The sequence below is a fragment of the Chiloscyllium punctatum genome, chromosome 26 (assembly GCF_047496795.1).
Source record: "Chiloscyllium punctatum isolate Juve2018m chromosome 26, sChiPun1.3, whole genome shotgun sequence".
NCBI classification, from domain to species: domain Eukaryota; kingdom Metazoa; phylum Chordata; class Chondrichthyes; order Orectolobiformes; family Hemiscylliidae; genus Chiloscyllium; species Chiloscyllium punctatum.
Genome location: NC_092764.1, coordinates 69,021,987 through 69,040,373, shown reverse-complemented (window position 1 = coordinate 69,040,373; position 18,387 = coordinate 69,021,987). Strand labels below are relative to the sequence as shown.

General features: G+C 46.7%; 1 protein-coding gene across 1 annotated transcript in view; it reads left to right on the top strand.

The window, feature by feature from the left end:
• Positions 1-18,387, top strand: part of hydin (HYDIN axonemal central pair apparatus protein) — an 869,275-nt gene that overhangs the window by 652,224 nt on the left and 198,664 nt on the right. The window contains exons 45-47 of the mRNA XM_072547579.1: positions 4,068-4,230; positions 13,648-14,313; positions 16,193-16,408. Coding sequence (XP_072403680.1) covers positions 4,068-4,230; positions 13,648-14,313; positions 16,193-16,408 — 1,045 coding nt within the window. The remainder of the gene's footprint in view (positions 1-4,067; positions 4,231-13,647; positions 14,314-16,192; positions 16,409-18,387) is intronic.

Here is an 18,387-nt window from a genome sequence, read left to right as displayed (position 1 = left end):
TTATGCGGAAAGTCAGGAGGCATGGGATAGAGGGAAATTTGGCCAATTGGATAGAAAACTGGCTAACCGGTCGAAGGCAGAGAGTGGTGGTAGATGGTAAATATTCAGCCTGGAGCCCAGTTACAAGTGGAGTTCCGCAGGGTTCAGTTCTGGGTCCTCTGCTGTTTGTAATTTTTATTAATGACTTAGATGAGGGAGTCGAAGGGTGGGTCAGTAAATTTGCAGATGATACGAAGATAGGTGGAGTTGTGGACAGTGAGGAGGGCTGTTGTCGGCTGCAGAGGGACTTAGATATGATGCAGAGCTGGGCTGAGGAGTGGCAGATGGAGTTCAACCCTGCCAAGTGTGAGGTTGTCCATTTTGGAAGAACAAATAAGAATGCGGAATACAGGGTTAATGGTAGGGTTCTTAGTCAGGTGGAGGAACAGAGGGATCTTGGGGTCTATGTACATAGATCTTTGAAGGTTGCCACTCCGGTGGATAGAGTTTGTAAGAAGGCCTATGGAGTATTATCGTTCATTAGCAGAGGGATTGAATTCAAGAGTCGTGAAGTGATGTTGCAGCTGTACAGGACTTTGGTTAGGCCACAGTTGGAGTACTGTGTGCAGTTCTGGTCGCCTCACTTTAGGAAAGATGTGGAAGCTTTGGAAAGGGTGCAGAGAAGATTTACCAGGATGTTGCCTGGAATGGAGAGTAGGTCGTACGAGGATAGGTTGAGAGTTCTCGGCCTTTTCTCGTTGGAACGGCGAAGGATGAGGGGTGACTTGATAGAGGTTTATAAGAGGATCAGAGGAATAGATAGAGTAGACAGTCAGAAACTTTTTCCCCGGGTACAACAGAGTGTTACAAGGGGACATAAATTTAAGGTGAAGGGTGGAAGGTATAGGGGAGATGTCAGGGGTGGGTTCTTTACCCAGAGAGTGGTGGGGGCATGGAATGCGCTGCCCGTGGGAGTGGTAGAGTCAGAATCATTGGCGACCTTTAAGCGGCATTTGGATAGGTACATGGATGGGTGCTTAATCTAGGTTAGAAGTTCGGCACAACATCGTGGGCCGAAGGGCCTGTTCTGTGCTGTATTGTTCTATGTTCTATGTTCTATGTTCCCCTGAGAATCCATCACCCCCTTCATTTTCCAAAACAGCATACTTGTTTGAAATGGGGATAGCCACAGAAGGTTCCTGCACTACCTGCCTATCTCTCTTACCTTTCCTGGAGTTAACCCATCTCTGTGACTGTATCTGCGACTTTTCCCCTTACCATAACTGCCATCCATCATATCCCCTTGCTCTTGTAAATCCCTCATTGCCTCGAACTGTCTCTCCAACCGATCCATTCAATCTGATAGGATTCGCAACCAATGGCATTTGTTGCAGATATATCCTCAGTAACCCGTAAACTCTCTCTAAACTCCCACATCCGATAAGAGGAGCATATCACTCTACTAAAGGCCATTTTTACTCCTTCACAATCTCCAGACCCAGAAAATAGCACTGTCTTATTCCTCTACAAAATACTGCTCCAGGTTAAATGAATAATTATGGCTTATATTTTAAGTTTAATCAAGCGACATATCTCCATAAAACAAATAATCAAGGAAGAACCCACTCTATTCACTCCACTCCTGCAGACTTACGATAAGGCCACTTTTAAATATTCACTTCTGTTTCTGTGCTGTGACCTCTCCCAAACAAGAGATTGGTTGTGAATTTCACTGTTTGTTAATTTTCCCAGACGTAGTCCGATGTCCAGTGATACATGAATTCAAATAGCAAAGGCAGTAACTGCATCTCGCAGGACATTTTAAAGAGCAGTTATGAGTTGACTATATGTCTATAAGTATAATACAGAACAGGGAAGAATGACTGATCTATTTCTCTCTGTTGCTGGGATGTTGCTAGAGTCCATTATTAAGGAAGAAATTGCAGGACAATGAGAAAAGCAGAGTCAACACAGAGTCATTGAGTCCTGCAGCACGGAGACAGGCCATTTGGCCCAAACTAGTCCAAGCTGACTAAAATGTCTATCCGCGCAAGCCCCATTCCCCTGCACTTGGCCCATATCCTTCTAATCCTTTCCGTTCCATGTATTTGAGCAAATACCTTTTAAATGTTGTTCATATACCCTCCTCGACCACTTCCGCTGGCAGCTCATTCCATATGCATCAAGTCCCACACACAAAGCCATGCTGACTATTCCTATTCAAACCGTGGCTTTCCAAGCGCATGTATGCCTTATGTCTCAGAATCTTCTCATAACTTACCTACCACAGGGATTAAGTTTACTGGTCTATAGTTCCCAGGTTTTTCTTTGTTACCCTTCTTGAATAATGGCACAACATTCATTACTTTCCAGCCTTCCGGGACCTCACCCATGGCAAACGAAGATACAAAAATATCAGCAATTTCTTCTCCAGCTTCTTGCAATGTTCTTGGATATATGTGGTCAGGGTCAGGAGATTTATCCACCTTCATACATTCTAATACATTCATCCCCTCCTCTACTGTGATATGGTCTGTCCCGAAGATATCATCACTAACTTCCTCAAGTTCCCAAATCTTCATTCTTTCCCCATGGTAAACAAAGAGGAGAAATAGAACCATCTCCAGAGGATCTATTCATACATGTTCACTTTGTTCCTTGAGGGGCCCTATTCTCTCTAGTTATTCCTTTTCCTTTGATATACTTAAGGTACCTCTTTGGGTTCGCTTTAATCTTCTCAGCCAAGGCTAACTCATGCCCCCCTTCCACCCTCCTGATTTCCTGCTTCAGTAAACTCCTGTATTCCCTGTTTACCTCCAGGGGTTCCCTTGATCCCAGCTGCCTTATACCTGAGCCATGTCTCCTTTTTTCTGGTCAAAGCTTCAATATTTCCTGTCTCCCAGGGTTCCTTATTCCTGCCAACCTTGTCCCACATGGCATTAATGTCAACTTCACTCGTTTCCAGATGTCCCCTCCCTGTACCTCATCCCAGATCAAACCCTCCAACTCAGCATCATCCTCTTGATCTGTCCCACTTGTCCATCTTCCTTCCCACCTATCTACTCCACCCTCCCCTCGGACCTATCATCATCACCCCCCACCTGCATGCACCTATCACCTTCCCAGCTAACCTCGCCCCAGCCCCACCCCTCCTCTCCTCTTTGTCTCTCAGTCCTCTTTTCCCCCCCCCCCCAACTCCCACATTCCTGAAATATTGACTCTTCAGCTCCTCGGATGCTGCCTGACCTGCTGTGCTTTTCCAGTGTCACACTTTTCAACTCTGACTCTCCAGCATCTGCAGTCCCCACTTTCTCTCAACCTTGCTCTTCACCCTCGCAGGATGATATAGACTTTGAACTCTAGCTATTTCACTTTTAAAGGCCTCCCACTTGCCAGAAATCACTTTGCCTGCAAACAAACTACTCCAATGAACCCCTGCAAGCTCCTTATGCCCAAAACATCAACTCTCCTGCTCCTCTGATGTTGCCTGAGCTGCTGTGCATGTCTCAGAATCTTCTCATAACTTACCTACCACAGGGATTAAGTTTACTGGTCTGTAGTTCCCAGGTTTTTCTTTGTTACCCTTCTTGAATAATGGCACAACATTCATTACTTTCCAGCTGCTGTGCTTTTCCAGCGCCACACCTTTTGACCCTGTACGCTTCTGTCTCATTCCATCAAAAGTCACCTTTCCCCAGTTTAAAACTTGAATCAGTGGACCTGTTTGTCCCTCTCCATAACTATTTTAAAATTAATAAAACTATGGTCACTGGTCTCGAAGTGCTCTCCTGCTGTGTCCTCCAACACCTGTTCTGCCCTATTTCTCAAGAGTAGGTCAAGTTTTCCCGTTCCTGAGTATGACTTTCAATGTACTGCATGAGGAAACTTTTCCCCGTGCACTTAACATAGTATTGTGAAAGGCCTTGAAGTGAAGATAAGCCAGGATTTAACCTGTTAAGGCATATTTGTCAGTAGTTATTGTTTCATCTGCTGATCTACTGGGCCATCATTAGTTGATGGGTTAGTTGTGAAATTTCTCCTGTAACAGAGGTGTGGTCTTACGTGATAACATCTGTTTTTGTGTCCAGAGTTTTGAAGGAGATACACGAACGACAACTGCAGCAACAGAAATGGAGGGAAGAATTGGAGAGGCTGCGAGAGGAAGAAGAACTTAAGAAAAAATCTAAAAGAACAAGAAAAGATTTTGGTAGCAAAGATGATGCAAAAAAATACCAGATAAGTGCAAGAATGGTACGGTTGCTGGAAAACTGGGAATAGAGAAACTTACTTTGCTTCATTAATTTGATTAGTTACTGATCTTTTAAAATTTGAGGTCAGGACAAGGAAAAGTAGTGAAAGCTTTGAACCATTATAGCTTGCCAAAGATGGACTATTGAATGCTCTCCAGACAATATGGTACAGCTGAGTGAATGTGCATCTTAAAGTTCAACCATTTATAATGATAACTTCCTTTCCTCTTCACTCTCCGTCTTCCCATTTTAATAAGGCACTTACTGTTACTTTTCATTTCTGACTATTACACTCGAAATGGTGAAATGCTTCTGTGTGTAAAGGGAACTTTGCAATATAACTTTCAGTCACATGTGCCAGTCATTCACAATGTGGACCTTGGACTGTGCTGACTCAAATGCCTCAGCCGAGGCAGTAAACTGAGCTAAGAAAATGAATATGCATCAGGGTAGGCACTCCGGAGGTTTGTCACTGGGAATCTCAGATAGTGACAGAACCAGGTTCAGCAGTGATACCTCTGGGATGAAGCACACTGGCAACATTTGTTGCATCAATTAACTCAAAAAGTAAAGCTAGTTGGATGAAATATTTATGGCTTGTGGATACCTCAAGAACAAACAGCACTATTAGGAAATACAGGAATGAATTGGAGCAATAGAAAAATAGAACAATGATTGAAAATCCAATTCCTATGGTTTAAGTCATGGTTTTCACTTTTTGAGTTTAAACATCTGGAGTTATATTCCTTAGGTTTATATCTGTGAATACGTTGGAATCTATGTGTGGCTCAGGTGGTGGCACCCCAACTCTGAGACAAAATGCTTGAGTTCACTCCTGGCCCTGCAGCAATCCAGTCACTGAGATAGGCATGCCAATGTATATTGGTGCTGGTCCATGGATCAGATTAATGGGATCTGTTAACTACATGAAGGGCATCCAACTTGATTACTTACCAACCTTCAGACCTACAGCAATATGGTTGACTCTCAGTTGGTCTCTGAAGTGGCTTAGCTTTGCATCAATTGTTGCAAAATCAAGGAGCTGAATTCCAGAGGTGAGGTGAGAGTGTCAACCCTTAACATCGAGGCTGGATTTAACCAAATGTAGCATCAAGGAGCCCTAACAAAACTGGACTCAATAGGTATTAGGGGCAAACTCTCCACTGATTAGAGTCATAGCTGGCACAGAGGAAGGTGCTTGTCATTGTTGCAGGTCAGTCATATCAGCTCCAGGACATTTCAATAGGAGTTTCTCATGGTAGTGTCCTAGATCCAAGCATCTTCATTGACTTTCATCTTTGACTTTCCCACCATCATTAGGTCCAAAGTGGGAATGTTCACCAACAATGCAACAAGATCTGGATAATATCCAGACTTGGGCTGACAAGTAACATGCATGCCTCAAATGCCAGGTTGTGATCATCACCAATAAGAGACAATCTAACACCACCCCTTGGCATTCAATGGTGTAACCATCACTAAATCTCCCATTGTCATCAACCTGGGGATTACCATTGACCAGAAGTTCACCACATAAACACACTGTCTACAAAAGCAGGTCAGAAATTGAAATACTGCAACATTTCCTGATCTCACTCTCAAGTCTTTCCATCATCAACAAGGTACAAGTCAGACGTGTGAGGGAATACTCCCACTTGCCTGGATGAGTGGAACTGCAACACCATTCAAGGGGCTTGACACCATCCAGGACAAAGCAGCCTGGTTGATTGGCACCACGTCCACAAGCATCCACGACCTCCACTCCCTTAACCACCAATGCTAAGTAATAGCATTGTGTACTATATTCAAGATTTACTGCAGAAATTCATTAAAGATCCTCACACAGCACCTTTTAAACCCATGACCCCTTCCATCTAGAAGGACAAGGATAGTTTATATGGGAACACCATCACATTCAAGTTCCCGTCCAAGCCACTCGCCATCCTGACTTGGAAATACATTGCCACTCCTTCACTGCTGCTGGATCAAACTCCTGGAATTTCCTGGATTAGTGGTGCTAGAAGAGCACAGCAGTTCAGGCAGCATCCAAGTAGCTTCGAAATCGACGTTTCGGGCAAAAGCCCTTCATCGGGAATAAAAGCAGTGAGTCTGAAGCTTGGAGAGATAAGCTAGAGGACGGTGGGGGTGGGGAGAGAGTAGCATAGAGTACAATGGGTGAGTGGGGGAGGGGATGAAGGTGATAGGTCAAGGAGGAGAGGGTGGAGTGGATAGGTGGAAAAGGAGATAGGCAGGTAGGACAAGTCCGGACAAGTCATGGGGACAGTTACTGAGCTGGAAGTTTAGAACTAGGGTGAGGTGGGGGAAGGGGAAATGAGGAAACTGTTGAAGTCCACATTGATGCCCTGGGGTTGAAGTGTTCCGAGGCGGAAGATGAAGCGTTCTTCCTCCAGGCGTCTGGTGGTGAGGGAGCGGCGGTGAAGGAGGCCCAGGACCTCCATGTCCTTTGCAGAGTGGGAGGGGGAGTTGAAATGTTGGGCCACGGGGCAGTGTGGTTGATTGGTGCGGGTGTCTCTGAGATGTTCCCTAAAGCGCTCTGCTAAGAGGCGTCCAGTCTCCCCAATGTAGAGGAGACCGCATCGGGAGCAACTGATACAATAAATGATATTAGTGGATGTGCAAGTAAAACTTTGATGGATGTGGAAGGCTCCTTTAGGGCCTTGGATAGAGGTGAGGGAGGAGGTGTGGGCGCAGGTTTTACAATTCCTGTGGTGGCAGGGGAAAGTGCCAGGATTGGAGGGTGGGTTGTTTGGGGGCGTGGACCTGACCAGGTAGTCACGGAGGGAACGGTCTTTGCGGAAGATGGAAAGCCTTGCCCACGTCCCACCATAGCCTCAGGGAGGGGAAGCTTCCCCGCTTCCTTCTCCAGTCGGCCCAGAAACCATGAAACGAGTCCCGAAACCGCTCGTCCTCCAGCAGCAGGTTGTTAAAGTTCCAGTACGCGGAGCCGAGCCTGGCGCCGAACGGAAAGAGTTCCGCCCACACCAGGTGATGGTCCGTGCACGACACCTGCCGCGTCAAGACCATCGGAAAATAGGAGGCGTACGCCCGCGAAACGTACAGGTGGTCGATTCTGGACGCTCCGACCCCAGGCCTCACGAAGGTGAGGGCGATGGAGTCGGGATGGAGATTCCACCAGTTCGAAGGACTTGACCAAGTCCCCCAACCTCCTACCCGACACCCAACCGGTGCGGGCACCGCCATGTCCCTGTACTCGAGGACGCAGTTAAAATCTCCCCCAAGGACGACGCACTGGCTCTCGTGGATGGAGGCGAGATGAGCGGACACTTCTCCGAAGAAGCTCGCTTGCCTCGACCTGGCCAGGGGATCGTCGACGTTCACCAAGTGAAGCACTGCGCCCCCCCAGCCGAACCGTCAGGTGAAGCAAATGGCCTGGCACAGGCTCCCTGACCCCCAAGATCTCCGGCTGAAAATGCGGGGCCAATAAGATAGCCACCCCGCCAGATCTGCAGGTGAGGTGACTCATGTAGACCCCCCCTCGCCACTCCAGGAGCCAGGTGGCTTCGCCTCCCAGGGTAGTGTGGGTTTCTTGCAGGAAGCAGACTGCATACCTCCTATCCCGAAGGACCGAGAGAGTCTGGAACCTGCGCTGTGACTCCCTGCTGCCGTTGAAGACAACTATTGCCAGCCTCAACATCATGTCAGAAGCATTGTGTAACCACCACCAGTACAGTTACAAACTATATACATTTCCTGGGAGGACGAGGGAGGGGCATAGAAGTCCCTCACCCTCCCCAGGAAGTTCGTGACTCACATTCACTCATTAGCGTTGAGCCCAGGTGCCTGGCGAGCAGCGTGGGCCGACCAGTAAACTCTTTCAAAGGAGCTCCAGCGGTCGAGCGCCAGTTGGGCTCTATCCCGGCAACTCAGAGATTCCTCGACAAACACCCAGAGTTCCTCGAGGGGGATGAGGGGGAGATCGGTGGGGGGCACCTGGGACTCAAAAATGTCACTGGAGACAGACTCCGCATCATCCCCAGCGTCCACCACCGATCCCGTACCCTCCTCCGGGAAGTCACCCTCTGTCACCGACCCCTCCCCCACCGAGAGAGTGGGGCTGGTCCGGCACCACTAACTGGCCTCAAACCCCCGGTGACTCCACCCCCAGAGTCACCAGCAGTACCTTCCTCTGTGTACCCCTTCCCAGAATGCCTCAAGGTCAGGTCATCGGGCAGCAGAGGCTCGGGGCCCCACTCCTCTCCCGACACCAGGACACCCAGCTTCTCAGGGAAAAGGTCCTCCCCCAGGGCCAAGGCCCCCAGAAAAACAGTCTGGGAGGGAGGAGTGAGAATAACACCTTCCTCCCCTCCACCGCTCGATGACCCAGCAGAGAGTTCCCTGTTGTTGCCCGCACCGCGGCCCGTGTTGTTTTTAAAGTCACCCCGGGGCTGGTGGAATTATGGCAACAGAAGGTCCTGCTATAGCCCCTGGGGGTTTGGGCAGGACAGACAAGATACAGCGTAGGCTCATCCCCTGGAGAGGGATAGCAATGCCAGGATGTCTCTCCCCTCCAAGGGCCAGCGCCTCTTCCCCAGAGAGGCAGGGGGGAATTTATGGGCCTTCCCCTCTCCGCCCGCCTTGGTGGTCATGGGGCCTGAGGTCCCTCCCCCCAGCTTCTCCCGGAATACTATTGATTGGGGGAAGGCAGGGGGTGTAGGGGAGGGCCAGCTGTGTCACTTCCTGCCCTGCCCCTGGTTTATCATGGTAGGCAGGGCAGGGGCCTAGTTCCCTCTCCAGGGCCCAGAGATACAGCTGCTGCAGGAGGGAAGGCAGCGATGGTTTCCCCTAGGTTAGTACCAGGATGTGGTGGGGCTTTGGCTCAGTGACCCTCGGGCCAGATGTTGTAGCACCAGGAGCAGGCGTTGAAGCCCCAGTGGTGTCTGTAACGGGGCGGGAGTTGGGTGTGGGGTCAGGTACAGGTTTGGGGGTCAGGGTTCCCATGCCAAGGTGATGCTGGCATGGCTGTGGGGGCATTGTTGTGCCAGGGTGGGGCATGTCATTGGTCTGTTGTGGGGGAAGGTGACAGGGTGGTCTCCACATGGGCGGGCCTGGTACGTTGGGTCTTCTTTACCGCCTTCTGGCCGGCCGGACGCTCACCCCCCTCCCTGCCAGAGGCTGAGGCATTGGAAGCCTCTGGCTTAGCCCCCCACTGCCAGGGCTTGTGGTGTTGACTTTGGAGGAGTTGGTGTGGGCTGGGCTGTTTTTTCTTATGTGCCCCACCTCACGGTACAGGTGGCAGCGCACACTGTCCAGAAGCCGCGGTAGGCTGCACCCTCGTGGAGGAGGGTAAACAAGCCTTCGGTGACCTCCTCCCAGGCCAGGCAAATGAACCCCTGGTGTTGGAAGGAGGGCAGGGAATCGCCCTGATGAGGAGGAGGATGATTCCATCATCATCATCATCAACAGGATATCAGACACTCCTGTTTATTTTATTAAACAATTACAAAACAGCTTACAAAAAACAGTTAACATTTACAGCTGTGTACAACAGCAATTTTACAAGGGAGAGGAGCAGCAAAGCTAGGCCCCAAACCCTGCCATTCAACCGGTTTACAGAGAGATGAGAACAAACCTCAAATCCCAGTTTCACATATGACAAGACAGCGACAATGACATTTATACATAAAAAGCCAACGCAGTTACAGAAAAAAACAGTGCATACAATACAGACCCAGCAAGCCCCCATCCCTCCCACCTTCTAACCACTCGAAAGGCAGCCCACCCCTACGCATCTTCCAGCTCTTGGTCCACCCCATGCCCCTTCTAGTTCTCTGCCCGCCCTGACACACCTTTCGACCACCTCTAGGACAGACCATCCCCTTCCCCAAGGACGACAGTATGAAGGGTAGCCCACAAGCCTTCCGGATCTCAGCCTGCCCCTACGTGCCTTCTGGCTCTCTGCTACTCTGACACACCTTCCGACCTGCTCGAGGACAGCCCATCCCGATCACCGCTTCTCGGGACAACAGCATTCAGAACGGCCTTCCCACCATCTGGCTTTCAGGGTGACTGGCATCAGGTGGCCTACCCACCCTCCGGCTTTCGGGACAGCGTACCCACCTTCAGGTTCACAGAATGGCCTACCCACCCTCCGGCTCTCTGGGTCACAGCTTTCAGGACGACCCATGAGCCTCCCAGCTCATAGTCAGGCCTGCCAGACCCAGGGACACACAAGACAGTGCAGATGATAGACCCAGGAAATCACAATACAGTTAATTACCAAAAAACAGAGTCCTCTCTGGTACATAGTCCATTCCCAGGAATGGAGTCCACTCCAGTTTGAGGTGCGTTGTCCAAAATGGAGTCCACCGCTAAAAAACAGGGTCTCTAACCAAGGGCAGAGTCCACTCAGGGGTTTGGTCCACTCCTGAAGGCAAGGTCTTCTCCCAAACTCCAGGACACAGCAAGTGCTCTCCTCCCAGCACACACATGGTGTTCAATCTTCAGAGGCCTAGTCCCTGGGCTAGACCTCCCCACAGGAACAGCTTCTCTGCTAAAACGTATGTCTTCCACAAGGGTTCAGTCCAAACACCAAAAACAGTGCGGATACATACAAAAAAACAAAGGAAACTAGAGTCCAAGGGCTAAGCCCTACCACAAAATTAACATTACTCTTTTTACTATTGAGAAAAGGACAAAGACTAACACACAGGCTGTAACCAGCCAGTGAAACAACCACCTAGGAGAAAGTGAGGACTGCAGATGCTGGAGATCAGAGCTGAAAATGTGTTGCTGGAAAAGCGCAGCAGGTCAGGCAGCATCCAAGGAGCAGGAGAATCGACGTTTCGGGCATGAAGAAGGGCTGATGCCCAAAACGTCGATTCTCCTGCTCGGTGAAACAACCACCCCCTAATGAGAACCAAATTACACCTGAAACATTATGTGCATCAGGAGTTTAGAAATCAATCCTAAGGAATGCCAGTTAACAAACTGGCTAAATAACTCAGCCAGTTCAGAAATCAGGTTTTCCCCCTCCGAAAAAGAAGCAGAAACCAACAGTAACCCACTGACTGTAGTACCAGCCAGCACAGAGTCAGTCCCCTAAACTGAGGAGACTCTGAATCTCCTGTTTGTTTTCCTTTTTTCCCTGTTTATATATTTTATTAAACAATTACAAAAGAGGTTACAAAGAAACGGTTAACATTTACAGCTGTATACAACAGCAATTTTTCAAGGGAGAGGAGCAGCAAAGCTAGGCCCCAAACCCTACCGTTCAACCAGTTCACAGGGAATTGAGGACAAACCACAAATCCCAGTTTCAAATATGAAAAGACAGCAACAATGACCTTTATACATAAGACAATCCTGTTAGGTAAAAAAGTGCAGACAATACAGACCCAGCAAGCCCTCGTCCCTCCCACCTTCCCGACCACTGAGGCAGCCCACCCCTATGTACCTTCAGGCTCTCGGTCCACCCCATGCCCCTTCCAGTTCTCGGTCTGCCCTGACGCACTTTTCGACCACCTCTAGGACAGCCCATCCCCTTCCCTGGGACGACAGCGTGCAGGGTAGCCCACAAGCCTTCCGGATCTCAGCCTGCCCCTACGTGCCTTCTGGCTCTCAGCTGCTCTGACACACCTTCCGACCTGCTCGAGGATAGCCCATCCCGATCACCGCTTCTCAGAATGACAGCGCTCAGAACGGCCTACCCACCATCTGGCTCTCGGGGTGACTGGCATCAGGGTGGCCTACCCATCCACTGGCTTTTGGGACAGCCTACCAATCTTCAGGTTCACAGGATAGCCTACCCACTCTCCGGCTCTCGGGGTGACAGCTTTCAGGATGACCCATGAGCCTCCCAGCTCACAGTAAGACCTGCCAGACTCAGGGACACACAAGACAATGCAGGTGATAGATGCAACAAACAAAACGCTACAGTTAATTATCCAAAAACAGAGTCCTTTCTGGTCCGCAGTCCAAATCTATACAGTCTTCAAAATATAGAATCCATTTCCAGGAAGAGTCCACTCCAGTATACAATGTGCAATGTCGGAAATAGAGTCCACTCCAAACTGCAGAGTCCGTTGCTAAAAACAGAGTCTGCAACCAAGGGCAGAGCCCACTCCTGAAGGCAGCAAATGCACACTCCACAGCACACAGGTGTTCAGTCTCCATGGAGTCCTGGCCCAGTCTTGGAAAACCAGGCCCACTCACAGGAACAGTACATTGTACAGGTGCAGTTAACTCACAGGAGTTTGGTCCTCTGCCAAACTCCAGGACACAGCAAGTGCTCTCCTCCCAGTAACACACACGCGCACGCGCATACACACAGGTGTTCAATCTTCAGAGGCCCAGTCCCAGGGCTAGGCCTCCCCACAGGAACAGCTCCTCTGGTAAAATGTATGTCTTCCACAAGGACTCAGTCCAAACACCAATAAAAAGTGAAGACACATACAAAGAAAACTAGAGTCCAAGCACTATGCCCTACCACAAAATTAACATTATCCTTTTCTCAAAAAGAGAAAAGAGTAACACACAGGCTGTAACCAGCCAGTGAAACAACAATGAGAACTGAGTTACACCTGAAACACATTGTGTGCATCAGGAGTTTAGAAATCAGTCCTCACTAAAGAAATACCAGCTAAACTTGCTAAATAATTCAGCCAGTTCAGGAATCAGGTTTCCTCCTCCAAAAATAGGGAAACAGAAACCAACAGTCACATTAAACACTGATTGTTGCACCAGCCAACACAGATTCAGTCCCCTAAACTGAGGAGACTCTGAATCTCCTGTTTATATCAGTCAGCCAAGCCTCCTTGATTGGACCAGGGTGAAGGGCTTATGCCCGAAACATTGATTCTCCTTCTCCAAGGATGCTGCCTGACCTGCTGTGCTTTTCCAGCGCCACACTTTTCAACTCTGATCTCCAGCATCTGCAGTGCTCACTTTCTCCCAGGGTAACAGTCCCACTCAGGGAACACATTCTGTGAGGTCCACCTGGCTAACCTCATTATGATCACTTACCATCAGCAGTTGTCATAGTCCCATTCAGTTGCTCTGTTGTGGATTCAGAGATCAAGGGGTGTTGTAGTAACAAGATAACATTCTCTGTTTCTGCTGTCAAGCAAGGAAATCAATAAATTCTTCATAGTCATCCACCTTTCTCTTGTGCACTCTTGTGACTTTCCTAAAGAGGATCTATGCCACCCGTCTGGTGATTGTAGGCTCTGCATTCCCTAGTGAATGTATTTTTTTGGGTGGAATTGCTGGTTTAAGACAGGGATACAAGTCTAACAAGTTTAATATCCCTTTATAATATGTTTTCTGTAAGTGCAGGAGGTGCAGTCAAATTGTGAGAGAGGATCAGTAAGGTAATTTCAAAGCCTTTGGGAATAGAAGAACATATATAATGGTGGTTTTGTTATGTTCTTTTCTACAGAGCACAAATATTTCAACGATGAGGAATGATGTTCCTGAAGGAAAGGTCATTACTACCGACCCTCATGATTCAACAGATCGTGGTGATGTAGAGGAAGGAACTAGAAAGAGAAAGATCAAAGATGCCAGAAGCAACCACGCAACATTGGACAGGACTGACTCAATCCAAGAAGATGCATTATACAAAAGTCCAGAAAAGTTGCTTTTCCAGAGATTTCAAAGGTATGAACGCAGCCAGAAGAAAATCTCTCAAATTTTGGAATTCTGGGATCGAACCCAAGGAGCCGTTGTCTTCCCTACATCAGAAGATGTCCAAAGTTTTGGAGAAGAGCATATGATGGAGCGGCCTGCGCCTTCAGGGAAAAGGGGTAAAAAGGATCGACATGACAAAGTCGAGAAAGAGAGAGCTGAACGAGCTGAGAAGGAACGAGCTGAGAAAGACCGCTTGGAGCGAGAAAAGGCTGAGAAAGAACGTTTGGAAAAGCTGAGAGACGGGAAAGGTAGTGGTTCTCCACTGTCCGATAACATAGTTGAAGGAGACAGCAAGGAAAGTGCAGAAAAAGAAGAACTTTTTGGAGTGCCATATATCAAGCTGCACGTGACTGACCCAGAGGATTGCTATGGGAAAATTATTCTGGAAAGTGGGAAAATTCCGACAGTTGATGTGGTAAAGACACAAGCATTGTTTGCGAGTAGCAAACATTCTGTGACGTCTTCAAATCTGCTTTGACCCTTGATTTGCTTAATTTTTCAATGTCCCCTTGGCTCATCCCCTGTGTAAACCTGCAAAAGTCTGTCCCTGAAACACCAGCAGCTAAGTATGTGAAAGGATACTTTCTAAATTAGAAAACAACAGAAAAGTAATTAAGATACATACAGTTTCTAATGCTATAATAATTTCCAGTACATAGAGCACAACAAATGCTGGAAATCACAGCAGATCAGACAGCATCCATGGCGAGAGATCAAGCTAATGTTTCAAGTCTGGATTACTCTTCATCAGCTCAGTAATTTGCTCCTTCCAGTACATTGATTAGACACATTTTGTTATAGTTATTATGTTACACGAAATAGATTAAATGTCACAAACACAGTTATTGTATTAGAACTTAGGAACATAGGGCTTAGGAATGTAGATTTGAGTTTACAGTCAGATCAGCCGTGATCTAATTCAGTGACATAGCAGGGTTGAGGGGCTGAATAGCCTGCCTTGTTTCTGATTTGCATATTGATATGTTTGTATGAGTACCTTGAATTTATCTAAGTGCCTTGTTATTATATCTTTAATAATAGCAGTGTCTTTGTTTATTCAAAAAGGGAGCAAATGTTCAACCAGGGAAAGACAGGCTAGTCAGTCTAACCTTTGTGGTGTGCTAACAATTGAAAACAATCTGAGGGACAGAATTAATCTGCATTTAGAGAGGAAGGGATTAATCAAGAACTGTCAGTGTGGTTTTGTGAAGGGGAGATCATGTCTGTCCAACTTGATTGATTTTTTTGAAGAGTGACCAGAGTTGTAGATGAGGACCAAGTGCCTTTGATGTAGTTGACTTAAACTTCACTAAGGCTTTTTCAAAGGTTCTGCATGGGAGACTAATAGCAAAGGTAAGAGCCCATGGGCCCCAAGAAAACTTGGTAAATTAGATTCCTGAGTGGCAGGAAGCAGTGGATGATAGTTTAGGGATGTTTTCCAACTATAAGTGCGTACCCACTGAGGTCCAACAGGGATCAGTACTGGGAGTCTCGCTGCTTGTGATTTATACAAATGATTTAGACTTGTGTAGGAGAATTGATTAGTAAATTCTTGGACAATATGAAAATTGGGAGTGGTAAATAGTGAGAAGAATAGCCATAGGCTATAAAAGGATATAGATGAGCTGGTCAGGTAGGCTGATTAGTGGCAAATAGAATTCCATCCAGATAAATGTGAGGTGATGCACTGAGGCAGGATGAACAAGGCCAACTGAGGGTCTTCACTCTGAGGTAATTATTTAGATCCATTGCAATAGTCAATACCAGGTCTATTATAACCTGCTCTCTGATTAGTGCCAGAACATACTGTTGTAAGAAACTATCCAGAAAAGAATTCTCAGAATTCCTAATCTAAGCTACCTTTGCCATCTGACTTTTCCAGTCAATATGATTAAACTTTCCCCAATAATCATCACACCTTTTCCACAGGTAAGCTCCCATTACTACTACTTTTATGCCTGTCCTACAATGTAGTTTCCCTTAGGTGACCCATATACCAATCCCACAAATGACTTTCTCTTGACCGTATTCCTACCTAAAACATTTCTTTATCCTTTCTTTCCCCGAATTTAGGTGATTACCTCTCTCTTTTGCTAAAATAACCTGCAATCAACTTTCCTAGCTTGTTTTCCTTTCTAAATGTCACATACTCTTCAAAACTCAGGTTCCAAACTATATTATCCTGCAGCTATGTCACTGTAATGGCTACTAGATCATTCTGGTTTATCTAAATTTATACTATTGGTTCATCTCTTTTGTTTCAAAGTTCACTAATATTGCTTTCTCTTTTGTAGGTTTTAAATGGTCTGGGTCTGAGTCCAAGTGGCCCCCCTATTCCACCTCCCGCCCTGTTTGCAGTGGTACGATTCCCTTTGGAACCAAGGCCCACTTCAGGACAAGAAGTACAAAGAAACTTCACACTTTTACCCAATCCAGATGAAGGAAAATTGTTGTTTGAGGATAGGAAGGAACCTGAACCAGAGCCCGAGGTTGTGGTCCCAGTTATTAAGGTATGTCTGGAACAAGAACATCAGTCTGGGCTGAGTGAAAATGGCTGGATCTAATATTCTCATTGGTTGCCATTGAATACAGTTCTCATATGAATCTTAAACAACAAGGTAATGTGGCGCAGTGAGCCGGAAGGTCTTTGTTCATGTCCATTCTCAAAGTGTGATGCTTATGCAGGTGACATACAGCTTGGCCAAAATAAGGGATCATGTGGCCCATTCTGCTGCTGTAACAGACTGTGTTAAGGATACGAGTTGAATATATTGAAAATCTAGGGTAATGTTTCAGGGATGGGAGTGCTGTACCGTCAAAAGCAATGTTCCAAATTTTCCTCATTCTGAGTAGGCTACACACCCCTGAGCCCAATCATTTAATCCATTAACATCCTACCTTTCACAAATCATTCAAATTTCAAAGTTCCAAAAGCCAAACTGTTCCACGTACTGTTTGTTCCAGATTGCTGTGCACATTCGGACTTTAAAGGAAACATTGTCCTCAAGCCTCTTGTCCCATTCTATTTCTCGTCAGGTCACTTTAAACATACAGTTTCATACAGGGCGATCCACCTCTCTTTTCATATGTCTCATTTTTCCTCTCATCTTGAATGTCCCCTGTCTCTCTCATCACAAATTAACTTTTTCTTCTTCTCACATGTCCTGCCAATGTAGCTCTCCTAACTCTTGCTACATCTACTGTCAGTTGTTCAGTTCTCAGTCTCTGCTCACGGGTTGTGTTCTCCTCCTTTTCACATATTTCATCTTTCCCCTCCTCGCATTTTTCCATTCTGTCTGTCTTCAGCTATCCCATTCTCCTCCCAAATCCCTGTTCCTTATTTTTTCCGACCACACACTCCTAGGTCCCTTTTCTTGCTCAAGCCATGCTCAGGATACATGTGAAGGGAGATGGAAGGAATCACGCAACTTGCAAGTATTGGTTTATCATATAAACAACATTCAAGATCTATTCATCTTGTTAAATAATAAAATTAAATTCACAAAGTCTGGTCAACCTTCCATGGATTATTCATATAGCTTCAGTTAATTATGGTTTCCAAGTTGACAAATGTGACTCAGTAAATAATAAGGCTGGATGCTTATTGGCCGTTCTTTACATATTCAGCATCCAAATCTGCATTATATTCTACCCATCAGAAGGCATCCTTTGACACTAAATCTATTGATTAACTTCATTGCAGGTGTTTTGTGTGTAGGTGTCCAAGATAGATCTGTCCAATTGGGTTTGTGTTGCTGACATCCTTTCCAAGTAATTGGGTTCTGAATTGTATTCTGGGACATTGAACGTTGCTGAATAAGGAGTAGTTCTGATTCATGTCCTAATCTAGGATTCTTACCTAGATGGTCCACAGATCTATCGCTTTCATTGACGTCAGCTCTAGACTTACCCTCACAGCACATCAGCTTTTCTCCAAGTGTTTTGAGTCCCTTTCTGTTTTTTTGTCTTTTTGAGACATGCTGCTAATTTTCAAGCACACTTCCATCTGTAGAGCTTACTAATCCTGTAGATACAAGATATGTCTCATTCACGCTGTTCCTCCAATCACTGCTGCACTTTTCCTGTTCTCTGTCCCACCATACATGATTGTGACATTGGAATTTGATGCTCAACCCATCCCTACTTGAGCTCCGTATTGTGATCAGCCTGTTTCTTTCAATGTGACAGTGTAATCCTGACTGCTGTGTGGCCATGTACTGCTGAGACAGAACATTGGCTGGGGATGTCAACTTTAAGATGAGAATGAATTTTCCCTAGTGTCCTCCTCAGGATGTAACCCTCAACCTACATCAAACCAGGGAATCTGTTTATTGTCAGGATGGTAGTTTTGAGACCTTGCTCTGCGTAAATTGGCTGCAAAGTTTGCTATATTGTAACAGTGACAAAACTTCAAAAGCCCTCCATTAACTTTATAAAGTAAAACATTTGGAATGTCCTGAAGTCATGAAAGGGGCTTTGTAAATCCAGG